The following is a 15948-nucleotide window of genomic DNA, read 5'->3' on the forward strand; positions in this document are numbered from 1 at the left end:
GTGTGTCTCTTTATCGAAGTCCGCATTGCTCATAGAGGAGGAAGCGAGACGGGTATACGACTCTCCTACCTATCTCAGTTTCTCTAATAGTAATAGTTCATTGGATACCCATCGAATCTACAAAATGTTCCCTTAGTATGTTTTCTTATATTTGTATTTTTTTTCTGTACTCTTATTTCAATTTTCTGACTGCATAATGTAAGTAATGCATGCCGAATGTACAGTTTTCACTAAATTTAGTCTGGTAATAAGCTACAAAAGTTATACAAAATCCTCCGTTGCGTTTTCATTCAACCCTTACATCTGTTTCAACGTAGACTCTTTGCTAAAGAAACTACAACATTTAACGCCAACTTTCACACAACTACAGGCTACGGGTATCGGTGCAAACGCCATACTGTGTACTGTTTTGAGGAAATAGTAACATTAGTAATAGTTATGGAGGACGAGTTAATGTAGTAAGGCGATAGGCCCATTTTCAATACTATAATATTACTTATACTAACATAGATACTACAGTGTCTGTCGCTATACCATTCTAGCATTGTAGTATACGCCATGCACTTCTTACCGGGTACTAATAACCAAAGAAGTAAAACCTCAAATTGTAATCACTTCTTTGGCTATTCGAACAAGTTTTAAGAATGAAGATTTAATGATACTATATATAATTATAGTATTTCCGATCTTTAATACTGAATAAATCATTATCTCATTTATAATATATTAAATCACCATAAGTGACATAATCAAACATGAGATAATTTTTTAGTCATATTATTCATTCAATATTGAATTTTTAGTTAGAAAATTTTGAATGAATGAATTACCATTAATTGACCTGTGGATCGAACTCGTATCTCCTAGTTAGTAATCCAACTGACAACGTTCATTTGTTTTTATATTTTGTCTATCTTTTTTCGATCGAATAATAATACCCTCTTAACTTTAAATAAATTTGCAAATAAATGGATATAGATATATTGAAATTGTACATTGTAATTACGTAATTTGGCTCATGAACCATACTCTAACAGATGGTTTAAAATTTTGTGTTAGAGTCTTCTAGTCTATGATTTTCATTTTAAAATTTTTGCTTTTCTTTTGTTTTAATGGTCGAATAAATTTCAAAAAAATTTATTCTCTTCAATAGAAAATTTTTTTCTCCGTGTTCTATTTTCTAGTAAACTAGAAATTTTTTTTATTTACCGCTATGTATAACCGGAAAAACCAAATTATTAATAATGGCTTGCAATAATTCCTTCAATAAACAGTTTTACCCATGTAATACCAACACAAGATATTAACTTAATGACAGACCAAAAATATAACGCCCCCAGCATATTTACACAAATAAAACCCCATATTAAAATTAAATTTACTTGAACATCATTACATGCTTACCGCAAACAGTAAGTATCTACAGTCAGTAAAGGATGGGTGACTTGAAATATATTTTTATATTTATTCATTGAAATTAAAAAACATTAAATTACTCTGCATGGCTACCTGAAATGTTAGTTGTATGGCTACAAGGAAGGAAAGTCAAAATGATTTCAGTCATATAATATAATGTATGGATGCATTTAATTATATTTGTAATTATAAATAAAATATATTTTAATCTTATATAATACAAACACATCTGTAATAATGCAAATGTAAATGCAATTTGTAAAAAAATGATGGTAGACTTATATAGAATATACTAAATAGTAGTTGTTTATGCACATGGCCCTTGAGATGATTAAGAAGAGCCCGGGTAGCACAGTCGATAGAGTGCATTGAACTTTTAATCCAAGGGTCCAGGGTTTCTGCTCGAGTGATTTATTTTTATTCAATATCCTATTTTTGTTTAACTCTGCTATAACTATTCCATGAAAAAACCAAAAAAAAAAATTATAAGAGCAGAAATTTAAAAAAATCTATGAAGGTTATGCCCTTGAATCTTCAGGATCATTCATGAGTAATATCCTAATGGTATTCGTTCAAACTCCTAAAAATTTATGGGGGAAGACAATCTTCAAATTTACTCTTTAAAATAACGCAGCCAAAAAAAAAACTTTGGTTTGGTGTTTTTTGTGTTTCTAAGTTCGAATTTAATGATTGAAGTACCAAATTAAATTTTGCATCCACTTATACTACGCCTAAAGTTGTGTATTTTATGAATTTTCTACAACTTTCATTTTGCTATTAAAAATCATATTCAGGAGGCTAATTAAATCGCTTAGTACCAATTTGAAGCTTTAAATACGGAATGAGGGTTTGCAGCCACAAGTATGACCATTTAAGTAAAGTATAATAATATTTTATTTTAAGTTTTGACATTTAACACCTGGGTATGGTTTTTAAAGTCAAAATTTTGTTGGTAAAAAGTCGTTTAGTATATACTTTACTATAGCGGGTGTATTATTAAGGATTACTATAGATTTGTGATTCCAATAATTATTTAAATAATTTGTATTAAGCATTTCAATATAACGCAGCCAAAATAAAATTTACTAGTTTCAGAATTTAAAGAAAATACACTAATAATCAATTGCTTATTTGCTTGGACTATAGTTTTATTCTAATAGTCCAAATAACTTTTCTTCAAGTCATGAATAATAAACAAATATTTACTAATAATTACTCATAATTATTTTTAATATTCCCATTATTCATTTCATATAAATTTAAAACTTTGACACTTGACATTGACGTATTTTTATTTTTATCATGCACATATTTATCACAAAGAGAAAAATGTTGTTTTTAGCTCACTTATAAGGAAGGGAACTAATTTTTAATAATTCAGGGGTGTTAAAAAGGGACCTCCCAATTGCAGATGTTTTAAATTAGAATTTTGAATATATAAAGTAATGATGAGCAAGATTAACTTTACTAGACGTTCTTTGGTTAAAAAAGCTTTTGTTCAAAAGTATTCATTTTTAAAGTTTACATCGTTCCGAAATCGTTCCTTTTATTATCGTTAGTTTATATCGTCCCAAATATTTGAAATTATGTTCTAGAATCAATTCGGCATAAAATAAAACTTTATTGTTGATTTCAAACGAAATGTATAGGTTGCTTTTAATTTCTGATTTTGAAAGTGCTTAATTGTGATAGCCACCTTAAGTGATAACTACAGACCATATTTTTCAAATAAAATTGAAGGGATGCTTAACTTCAACATGATTCTGTAATAAAAGGATTCATAATGTTGACGGAACTCTTTTATGTGTGTACTGTACGTACTTGATCCATTTATTAACTTCGTACTCGAAATACTTTTTCGAAAACCACTTTCAATCCTTTAGATTGAATTGATGTTATATTATGTTAGGTTAATTATTTACAATAATTATTTTAAGCTATGTTTATACATACTTCAAGAAATTTTTATGTGTTATTTATACATAACACATAACATAAACAATGGTATTAATTGTCCATAAATAAATTTATTTGCATGTCATTATGTCAATATCATTCCTATATTATGTGCAGATACCAGAAATTTATATTTATATAGGTAATTCTGAAAAATAATGAAAGCCAATCAAAATGAAACATATGTCTTAACACGTATTCAACAGTATTTACAAATACCGTTTAGGTAAACATAGGCTTTTTATACCATGTATATATGAAATATATCATATCAAGGTATACAAAGTTTAGTCGCAAGTTTGTAGCGCTTAAAAATATTGATTAAAAATATCGACAAAGAAAATTTTGGTATAGGTGCATAATATCAACTTACTTTCACCCAATAGATCGTCGATTTAGAAAGGCACCATTATTAATCATCGACAAATAGGTTATGTATTGCAATCCATTTCAAAACATTTATTTAACTGAAACCTTTCTTCTCGTTTATTGGTCGTTTGCAAACTCAACGACATTTTTAAGTGTAAAAAATTCAGTAAAATTTTCAACCCGCCATCTCTTTTCGTTTTTAAATTATCAAGCTTACGATCAATGGACGGACAAACGGAAATAGGCTAATAGAATGATTTTATGATTGTCTATGCCACGGATTAGGTTAGGTGAGGTTGAGGAGCTCGTTCGATAGTTTCAACACTCATTTGGAGGCTTGAAGCCCATTGTGTTGTCCTATTTAAAAATATAAACTCCTTAATTTTTCTTAAACCTATGCTTTGAAGCATTTACGTCTATTAACAAAATTCATTCTGAATGTTCATTTTCATCACTTCCTTCAAAGCATTTACAAAACTTTGTTTTTTTCTTCCTAGTCGCAAAGTTCTTTGTGATCTCTTTTTTTCAAGCTGATCAATCCGGCACAACATTTATACCAAAATTTTACGTCAATGTTTCTAAGCGTTAAAAGCTTTTAATTAAGTTTAATATACCTCACACATGTAGAATAATTTTTTAAAAAGTGCTCACTATGAGCACTACTGTCAGTTGCGTAAATGAGTAAGGCTTTATTAATCAAAATATAAAGTACAATTTTGCGTAGCAACAAGTATATTAAATAATTAATTAATTGGCATGCAAATGAACGCTCCCTTTAACAAGTGAATAATTATTTTGATTTTTTTTTTAAAAACGTATTTTCTACATGAACATGTAAATCATTGTTATTTAATTATAATAACAATTGTTGTACAAACACTAATTTATTGATATAAATAAATCAAATAAATTGATATATTTCTCAAAAAATTTCCATTTATGGAACACGATAATTAATTTCTATTAAATTGTACAATTTATATCACATAATTAATTATATAATTTGAAATATACTTTTTTCACATAAATAAAAACACCAATCAAAAATGATGTAGCATTCTATCATTAGTTGCGGCATGCAGTCTTCCAGATATAGTTATCTTCAGTTAATTTTTGCCTCAACGTATTCACCTTTGTGTTCAATACATGTAGTTGTAATTTTAAAAAATTCTTTAAATACAGTCCTACATATCTCGAGAGTGATTTCTTGAACCGTTTCCCCTATTATCTGTTCTAAGTGGTTAAAATTTCTGAACGACAATTAACATTCCTATCCAACTATTTCAGTCTGTGACACCCTATACATTAGATGTCAAAAGTGAATAGATGAATGTTAATATTTTCATGAGCAGAGATATTTATAAAGAATAACTTTTTTTCGTAAACCTTATATTAAAAAAGTTTTTCCATATGGAATTTTTCCATATTATTTGATAGAACGTCTATAACCTCATTAAGCATTTCTTCGGAATAAAGGGTAGGTTGATACATAAACGGTAGCTACCTCTGTCCTAGTCTATATGTATAAAAAAATGAAATATCGATATTAAAATTTGGGTTTGTTTTCTCATCGAGCATTGAAGTCTCTTTAAAAACATGCATGTTTATCTATGTATTATCTACTAGCAGTTACCCTCACGCTTCACTGAGCAATTTTACTTAAAAACAACACCTCCCTTATTCTGACTTACCCCTCTTGAATAGCACTAACAAAATTTGCAATTCTAACTGTTTAAAGGCAGATCGACTACATAACATTCTTCAACTTCCCCTTAAATGCCAAATATACTTCCATCCCTTGGGCAATTAGTCGTCTTTTGACCACGGCTACGCTCGCAGACGAAGTATCTTAATATACAGGATGTCTAGCTAAGTTGGCAACACACGGAAAACTTTTTTATTATAAGGTTTACGAAAAAAAATTATTCTTTATAAAAAGCTCTGCTTTTAAAAATATTAACATTCAGGTATTCACTTTGAACATCGAATGTACAGGGTGCCACAAATTGAGAAAGTTCAATAGGAATGTTATTGGTCGTTTAGTAATGTAGACCATTTTGAACAGATAGTAAGGAAAACGGTTCAAGAAATCACTCCCGAGGTATGTAGGAGTGAATATAAATAATTTTGTAAAATAACAATTACATGTATGGAATTTGATGGTGGATACGTTGAGACAAAAACGAACTGAAGATAACCCCTGACCAGAAAGAGATGTGTGTATAAGTTTTACGTGTATTAAAGTTTTTGATTAGTATCCATCTTCTATCGGCCTAACTGTGTATCTGTGGGCCTGTCTGTGGCATCCTAGCTCCTAAACGGATGAACAGATTTTGATATTTTTTATTTGAATAGCTTATTTTATCAAGAGTGTTCTTAGATTTGTTTCAAGTGCGAGTTTAAGGTTCCGTACCCGGTAACAAGTATAAAAGAAGCAATGATCTTCTAACGGATGCTACAAGCAAATCGATCAAACCTTAGCTATGATGGAACGTAGGAATTTTTCAGATCTCTTACCGGGAGTTTCTTTAAATTTTTGATTTAATATTATTATTTCATTCCTCCATAAATCAATATTTTACATTTTTCACTTCGTTTAGGATTCATTTACGTTATTCTGAGTTAACTTGCATTATATTAAAATAAATTAAAAACTTCAAAAATAATCTATGCACCCGAAACTATGATCGATATCCATACACTTTCACTGCAATATATTATTTATGATATGAATGTATTTAAATTAAATTTATGACAATCAATCCGCCGACCCTAAAACTTATTTTTGCAAAAATTTTATTTCAAAAAAATTTTACTTAAGGCCAATTTTTAACTGCAAAACTGCAGAGAAAGTTATAATATTATTATGAAAATTTATTAGACTATTTTACTAGCCTAACAATGTCAATAAATAAAAACTAATATAAACAAATAATATGAACAATTTTTTATAATAATTTATGATATTAAATCATTAAAAAATATGTTTTTATAATCGACAGAAATTATTGAATATTTGTATGCATTTAGTGAATGTGGTATCATTATAAAGAAAAAAAAATCTAGTTTAATTAATTTAAATGAAATTGTAATAAAAATTGATTAAAAAAAAAAAAAAAAATTATTTATCAATAAAACTTGATAATGACAACAATCTCTTTGCGAAATAAAAAACCAACCTCAAAATATTATGTTTATATTTGATTATATTGTATGTTCTCTGTCCTCTGCAAGTAGGACAAAATAATAGATTAACTCCTGGTAGGGATTGTTAACAAATGTCCGAGTAAGAACTTTTAACTGATCAAAAGTAAATTTAATAAATACAGTACATTTCTGTTAATTTGTATATAATTTACTTGTATAAAAACTTTGGCGAATGATTCTATAACAACTAGCTTTACCCTAATTAAAATAGCTTTGGCCGCTACAACAAAATAATCCATTATCATAGCAATTCGATGTGTATTTATTTCATAATGTTAAAATTTTCATACACAAAATTTTTCAACTGGTTTCAGTCTGATTTACATTCGATACAGGTGTACAAGTATTTGTTTAAAAAAATATTTATTTACCCACTAAATAAAGAACTCAAACAATTTATACATTAAGGCCGTTCTCCGAGTAAAGCAAACCTCCGAGTTTAACATCTGATGTTTAAGATATTAATTATAATTAGTTTAATGGATCACGTATTATTATTGTTGAAAATTGGTCAATTAATTAGTCACATTAGAGAAATATTTAGTTAATATTAACCACAAAAATACGTAGCTAACGTTAAGGTTGATTTTTATTGTTAAAACTACAAAGTCATAACCTAGTTTGGTAGATAAAAAGACACACATCAGGATGTACGTTTTTGTTATTAAACTATTTTTAGTTATCAACCTTTTTATCCCATAAAAGCATAAATCACTAGATGATTTAGTAGATTCCTATCTTTCAAAAATTGAAATTCCTTTACCAAATAAATTCTTAGTTGGCCTAAGATCTAGTTTAAAGAAACGAAAGTAAATAAACGCATTATTTAGGTATAAATTATTATCCTAGCATACACCCTTAATATTTTTAATTATCTAATTAATATAATAAACTTTAATTAAATCAAATTAGATTAAAAATAAATCATTTAAATAATTAACTATTGGTATTTTTTAATTAACTGCATAGTTTATGCAGTTTCATTTATTTTTATCTTAAAAATTAGGGTAAATGTGCAATTTCGGCATAATATTGCACCAAAAATTTTTTCCCCCATAAAAACGTTTAATTGGCTGTATTTATATATGTCTACCTATCGGAATTGACAGATAAACATTAATAATTATTAATGTTATCATTTGTTCATAGTGTCCGGCAAATTCCCTGCTCATCATCAGGCTCGTTTGAAAACACATCCTTTTCGAAAAAAATCATATAGGAAAGTTTGGTAGAATCATTTAAAAAAACCTGTGGTGTTCCACGGTCTACTGATGTCTTTATATAAACATAATCAGTTTTATTCTAAGGCTATTCTAAAATATAATAAAATTTATTATAATTTGGTATGACATTAGGTCTTTAATTATTAGTATTTGGAATAGAAATAGTCAAATAATAACTATTCCTTTAACCTGAAGACAGGAAAAAAGTTACCAGGAAGTATTATTTTGCCAATAGAAATAATTTAAAACATCGATTCCCTTTTATAAAACGTGAAATATAAACTTTTTTAAATCAAGAGTTGTTTTAATTAATACAACTTTCTTACTATTATGTTTTCATTAAAATTACGACAATTGACTTTACTTATATTAATGGGTTTTAATCGATACTGTATTTATAATTTATAAAATTACTGCCGATATGTTAAAGAAATACTTTTTTTTAAATCACCATCTAAGTATTTACTTTGATTTTTATTTTCTTATCTAATTGTAAGACAGAAATGATACATTTAAACTATAAACTTCCGGTAAAATGAAAAGTGTGTAGTTGACAATATTTCCTTTAGTAACAGGTGTCTCGCAATTATTTAATTTTATATTGATTTATAACCTGAATATGTATCTATTTGAAAGGCTAATCCAGTCAAGTATACGGGAGGTCAATGTAACTGAGAATTTGTGGGCTCGGATCTCGGCAGCGGCAGTTTGGCAACTACAAATAACGGGGATGTTAAAAGACTACCACCGCAAAACATTTTTATCAAAAATTGGCTGTAGCCGTGAAACTTACCAATCCAGAATTGTCTAATCTAAAATAATAATTGTCTACGGCTTCAAACAAGACAAGATTTACATGAATCTCAAAAAAAAATTAATATCATCTTGGCCATGTTAAGTATGAAAATTTAAATTTGTATCAGTTTCTTACACAAACAATATGGTCTCCTACAAGTCTAACAGTTTGGTTTCGATCTCATCGCTTGTACGAAACTGGACCGATAAAAGTATTGGCCCAGCAATTATTATCCCTTTCAAAAAAAGGTGACAAAAATTAATTTGATTTAAGTTCGTTCATGACAATATATGCGACAAAACTAATCGTTATGGAGCAAATCTAATATTTAAAAAATTAAAACTTCTTTCTGTTTTAGAAATATTAAAATACCAGTCAATTACAAAGGTCATGTTTTCTCCAAATTTTATACACTTAAATTTCTTTACAAATACCACCTTTCATATCTGTTTGCCTGTGTATGTTTATCTTTAGAACTTTTTTAAGATATTTACTTATATCTAGAAATTATTACTAATGAAATTATGTAGATTTGCTCAAATACAAAGATCGTGAAATCGGATTCTTATGGCGTTAAATTTGGTTTTTATCAAGAATGAAGGCAAGAAAATAGATTATTTATTAGTAAACCTGGAAATATGTACGATTTTAATGTATGCGATATAGTTAACTCTCGCCTAGTTAATGGAATTGTTCCAACATCCAGCCGTGAGTGAGGAATCAAGGTTATCAATAAAATAACGTAAGGTAGTAAGTGCTATAAATCGCTCTACAGCTACAACTTACAACCTCGTTTATGAATGTGACGTTATTTAGTTATGAATATGGCAAAACACTTACAATGGTAAATGTCTAGGCAACGCTGGATGCTTCAGCGTCGTAATATTTAATTATTCGGGTTTCGTTCATTTTCGCAAATAATAGTATTTGCTATGCTCCTAAAAAGTTTTCTGAAACGGATTCCTAATATGTTTAAGTAATTCTCTCTTAAAAAAATTAGATTGCATTTAATAAATAAATAATAGTAAGTAAACTTGATTTAAGTAATATTTACAACATCGTGATATAAGTTCAATAAAACTACCGTTTTGTTTGAGAAAGTTATTTCATATAATAAGTAATATATGTATATCTGTATACAGGGTAGCTTTTTAAAAACCAGTCATCTTTATATTTCGAGAACGCAATGAAAAACGGAACGGAAAATCAAAAAACACGTATTGGTTCATTTTTAGGGGGAATGAAAATACACCAATTATTTTCTTTATACGGAGACGGATCTTTTTGTTTTTTATAAAAGACATTTGCCAAAATTTGTTTTCCATATTCTACTTTTACGGTCTTTGACCATAATAAACAGTAAAACCAGTTCCCAAAAAATGAGATTTAGGGAAAAAATTTTCTAATTAAAGCGACAAACAATAAGTATATGCCAAGAAAAATATGTCGTTCTATTTAAAAAAAATAGAGTGGATCCCTGATATATTTTTGAACGTTTTTTGACTTTCCAATTCATTTTCAAAATATCGAAGTGTAAACTTTAAAAAAATCACCCCGTATGTATATGTCTATATAATATGTAACATAATATTCTAATCTTGATAATATAAAAAATAATAATAACTCTTTCTTCCATTTCAAAATATAAATAGTCGATAAAACCTAGTTCTATCACTCTTTTGAATCTAAAGTTATCCATGAAATAAGAATAAATTCCAACAAATATCATTACTTAGATCTATTTACCGGATAGAAATGCATCATTTTTTGTTTATTTATTATTATTACTAAGATACTAATGGTAATTTAATATTAACAAGTGCTATGGCATTCAGACATTTAATTCAATATCATGAGAACATGAAAAAATAAAATGCATGTTTGTCTGGATTTCACTTAATATTATTCCTTCTTTATTCAACGGCTGTAAGAAGAATTTTTGAAATTGGCCAAAAAGCAAAATTTTCTTGAAATTTTTGCGAAACAACGTCATCTTAAGAAAAAAGGCTTTTTTTTAAAAGTATCAAGTGCAAAGGCTTTTTGTACAATAAAGAAAAATATTTAAGAATCTGCCTGCGTAAAGATGATAGAGTTCAAGATGTAGCATCTATATTATTTATTTAATCCAACAAAATTTAAATTTTTGATTTTAAGTCAAGTTTATAATTGTTTTTTTTTTAAAGCTTATTTTAATTTTTTAAGCAATGAATTGTAAGAAAAATTTTTGATTAAATGAGAATTCTCTAATGAATTAAATGATAGTTTAAAAAACTAACAAACACGCTTTTAACGATAAAATTTTTATTTTTTTCAGCTAGTTGCAAAAGTATGTTTTTTAGTTTTTTATTTATTTAGTTTTTTTTTTTTTTTTTAGTTTTTTAGACTATTTTTTATTCATTAAAATTCAGTATAATATATGGTGGGAGCGCAAATAAATGCATATATATTTTCAGAAATGGAAATCAAAAATCCGGATTAGGACAATTAAATAAATTATTGTACTGTCCATCTTATTAAATTATTATACTATCATAGGTCCTTGATAAGTAGGCCAAATTTCGAGTTAATCCGACGTTTTGAAAGTGCCTCCATTTTAAAATAATTAAATCGACTTCGAAAAGAAGAAAAGCAATGTATGCGTAAACCTACTAACTTTTACGCTCTATTTTTGTAATCTATAAGTATGTTCATTAAAACCACACACAAAATTTGACGGAGGGATCCAAAAAAACCAGCGCATTTATTAAAAAATTTAATATAGCCTACAACCTCCCCTCCTTATCTGACCCCACTACAATCTCCCAAATTAATCCCTAAAATCTCCTACATATATAAATCTCCTATATTTTTTTAATAAATTCACCCACCCTTGGTAGATATCTATGAGACACGGATAGAACTTCTATAAATAGCCTGAGTGCAACAAAGCAGCTTTTTAGTATCTACCAATTCAATTTTTCTTAGAATATGAACCAGTTGTTTCATGTAGACACAAACATAGTAAAAAAATTAAATAAAAAACTAAGATATGAAAGCCGATGAAAGCTCCAGTAGAAGAGACTTGCTAACTAATCATCGTTTATCTAGAATTGAAATAAAATAAGTGACATGATTTTCACAAAGCGGTAATTGTCTTTCTGGAAAATATTTCTTTGCATAAATTATACCTTACATAAGATATGACAGTTCCCATTGAAATTCTATAGGTCGATAAGTTCTTATGAAAACTTTAAATGTCGAATATTATTTTATGAACTTGTTTTGGATATTTCTTCGTAAAATTAGAAATACTAAAACATCATAAACTTCAGACTAAGTCTAAATCTGGGATGCAGTTTTAATATTATCTTCTTCTTGTGCGATATTCGCAATAATAAAAATTTTGATAAAATGTCAAGAAGAACTTCAAGTCTACTTGATATTTGCGTTTAACTCGATTTTATAAAATCATAAAAATTGAGTCACTGTAGATCGGGAAGTTTAACAGAAAAAATTAAATGGTAGAATACCTGCCCATTTGAATACTGAGAAAATAAAGACAGTTCTTAATGCAGAATATGAAATTTTATGAGGTTGTAGATGTTACATAACGCAAGAGGGCTACAAAATAACTAACATTTGTAACTGGAAAAAGTGGAAGAAAATTCATGTTAGAAAATTGTTCGTGTTATTCAAAACATTAATTCGTAAAGTTATTTCACACAGCGGAAACTAAATGGAAAAGTCTTCATTTCTGTTCAATTTATTAAGCTTATGGAAAATGTCTCTGACAAAAATTATTTCTTTCTTTCTGGTATAAAGTTGCCTCTTTCTTTTATCAATTATAAACATATGCTATTTTGTAATCTGTTTTACGAAATCAGAGTTCATTCTTCCATTGCATTTTTTCTGTTAAAATCTCTCGCTCTATAGAAAAAAGACGGCTAGTCAAATCTTTTAATATTTTAGGAAAATTTTCATTCAAATTTGATGAACAAAAGTCTTCATGCCCACAATGTTAAATTTCTCCAGATTCCACGCCTTGAAAAGAGAAGAACTTTCAATTTCCATTAAAAAATCTGCACTTTTTCAAGTAGAGGAAATGGGAGCATAAAGTGAGAGTTTGGCATGATTTTCCCATTCCCATAAAAATGATTCCAAAATATTGAACCATTTAAATCGATTTTACGTAAGGATCGTATGAGATGCTAATCTATCTTAAAAACAAAGATATCTACACTTAAACATGTTAATAAATCATAGATAGCATATGTGTGCTAAATGGTAAGTAGTTCTTTACCATTCATATTATTTGAAAACAAAACATTATTAACATTTAATGATCATTGAAACTAAAAGTTATTTACATTATAAAAAGTGAAACTGATTTTAAAATTATCTTTTTTTAAGAGCACCAAAATTTTATTTTTTAATCCGAACATTTTGAAGATGAGTAATTATTATCATTTTAATATTAATAATTAGATTAATTAATCTACATTTAAAAAAATATAAAATTATATCGCCCAAGGTTATTCAACCACAAAAACTAATTATAAATAATTATTAATATTACAATTAAAAATACTATAGGTATTCTTACCATAATATAAGATTGACGTCCCATTTTTATTCAAACAATTATATTTTACGATAATCCCAAAACGTAAAACCAAGAAGTATATAAGTTACACACTGCAAAACTGCAAAGTTTTTAAAGAAAAACACAATAAAATCACTCAAAAAAAAAATTCACCAAAAATCAAAATATTAAAAATTCATTATTTTCGGTGTTTCACTATAGATGATGGTAAGCCGGTATAATATTTTATTATTTTTTCTCTTAGGAAGCACAATAATAACTGAATTCAAATAACAGTAGCTGCTATCTACAACTTGGCGGTGAGTAGAGTTAAATATAAAATTTTTTAATACAACGCAACTGATACTAAGAATTGGCGGTTGTGTTGTTGTATGGTTGTGTATGGAAGAATCTTTGTAGTGTTTTATTGAAAAAAAATACTCTTTTTTAAAAATGTTGTTTCATATAGTATATGACTTGGATGACTGCACATACACAATATACTTTACATATGTATTTATATATTATGTGAGTTTACTTTAGAGGAACACATTGGATTTACAAATTTTTTTTATTGTGATTTTTTTTTAACATTATGTGTTCGTATACTTAACCATCCTTACTCGCTTACAAAGGCTAATATAGTCATGGATTTCCATGATAAGCATTTTGTGATTATGATTTGAAGGTAGAATAGTTATTTTTTCTGAATGGAGTATTGCAAAGTTGTGTGAAGTTAGCACAACTGGCATTGTTTATAATGAAAAATGCTTAGTTTATTCTTCCTCTTATATCATCGCGTATGGCCGGAGGGTCATCATAAACAGCACGAAACTTTTAAATCGACGACACATCAAATCACTCTAAATGATTTCGAGATGAGCGAAAACTAATGCTGCCTCAATCCGTATCTTTCCCTACAAGATGAGTATGTTAGTCTCGTTTTTGAACTTAGATTACGGCGATATTTTCATACCATAAATACCTGTATATGGTTCATCATTACCATCTTAAGCGTTCCCATTCTAAGTTCTAGAAACCATTTGTCGTTTATAGTCGACTCTATTCGTGACGCAACCGTCAAAATATTTCTGCTTAGTCATTTTTTCACTCGATTTACTGGAATCAAGAGCTTAACCTTTTTCACATTCATGTTAAATCCAAACTTTTCTCTGGAAAAAATAATCAGTATCAGGCAATTTACAATCGGGTAGATTTTTCACCATATTTTCTATAGCATTTATTAGATAAAGTTATTAGGTTGAAGTATGATATTTTTGTATGCTTTACTGTGTGGTATTTGAAGAGATTTTCGAAGAAAGTATTGAATATGCACTGATAGTAAATAAAATTGTCAAGGACGTAATTTGACTTGTTGAAAAATTGAAATTGATACACAATAAGTCACTTTTATTTTATTTTTGTAAATTCTTTATTTTTGTTTCTTTTTTTTTTTTTTTTTTGTTTCGGGCATTATACCAAAAACTACCCAAGTAAATAATTATCTCCTTGTCAAAAAGTAAATACTGTTTAAAATATTGGTTATCTAATATATCTAAGTTAAATAGAAACAAATACGGAATAACACACTTGTCAAATATCGCTGTGAAATTTGCGAAAAAACTGATTCTTTTTACCAAACTAATAACATAGCCAACCTTAAGACCATCTAGTTTGAAATTTTCTCTTATCGAAAAAAATGTGTGCTAACTTCATTGACAGTTGTTAAGAAATTTTCTTCTTTAGGTAGTGTGTTGTTGTGCAACTATCACCTACGTAACTATACATAATTCACTTGCAGTGTGAAGCACATCACTTTGTAATTATGTTAAGGTCTTTTAAGGACACAATTTTCAGAATTTATGGCTATAACAAAATGTCTCATTTAGTATTATCGTTAATTGATATGATCGCGATTGAAAATTAACAGAATTGGAAAGCAATGAAAAGGGTATATTTTGAAATTTTCGTATTAATTGAAGTAATAGATATATAGTCAAAACCAGTTATAACGACGAAATGGAATAGTTCGTTTATATATATTTATCGGCTATAAGATCATCGCATATAACAAAATATCGGCTACAACGACTAAATCATTGGATTTGTAGAAAAGCATACCGGCTATAACGACTAACGCGAAGACATGCATATTTTTGTTCCATATACATACTTTTTTAGTTATACAAAACAACATCATAATACCGTTTTGAACGTTATAAACTTTATTTTGAGACTTATTAATACTTATTTTAAACCTTATTAACTCTTGTATCAGTTATTTCAAGCAATGGTCTTGGAATTAGCCCCCAATAAGGATCAACATGCGTACATATTCACATACTTTCACTTTAATAATAAAACAGATTGTAAAATTGTAGCATTAGTTTTAAAAAGACATACTTCTGATTTAGTAGTCA

At 27.9% G+C, this 15948-nt stretch overlaps 1 protein-coding gene across 1 annotated transcript in view; it reads right to left on the reverse strand.

Moving 5' to 3' along the window:
• The window catches only part of LOC123304745, a 28279-nt gene extending 14280 nt beyond the window's left edge, over window positions 1–13999 (reverse strand). Inside the window, exon 1 of the mRNA XM_044886383.1 lies at window positions 13550–13999. Coding sequence (XP_044742318.1) covers window positions 13550–13573 — 24 coding nt within the window. The 5' untranslated portion in view covers window positions 13574–13999. The remainder of the gene's footprint in view (window positions 1–13549) is intronic.
• Between the last annotated feature and the right edge of the window lie 1949 nt (window positions 14000–15948).

The sequence above is a fragment of the Chrysoperla carnea genome, chromosome 1 (genome assembly GCF_905475395.1).
Source record: "Chrysoperla carnea chromosome 1, inChrCarn1.1, whole genome shotgun sequence".
NCBI lineage: Eukaryota > Metazoa > Arthropoda > Insecta > Neuroptera > Chrysopidae > Chrysoperla > Chrysoperla carnea.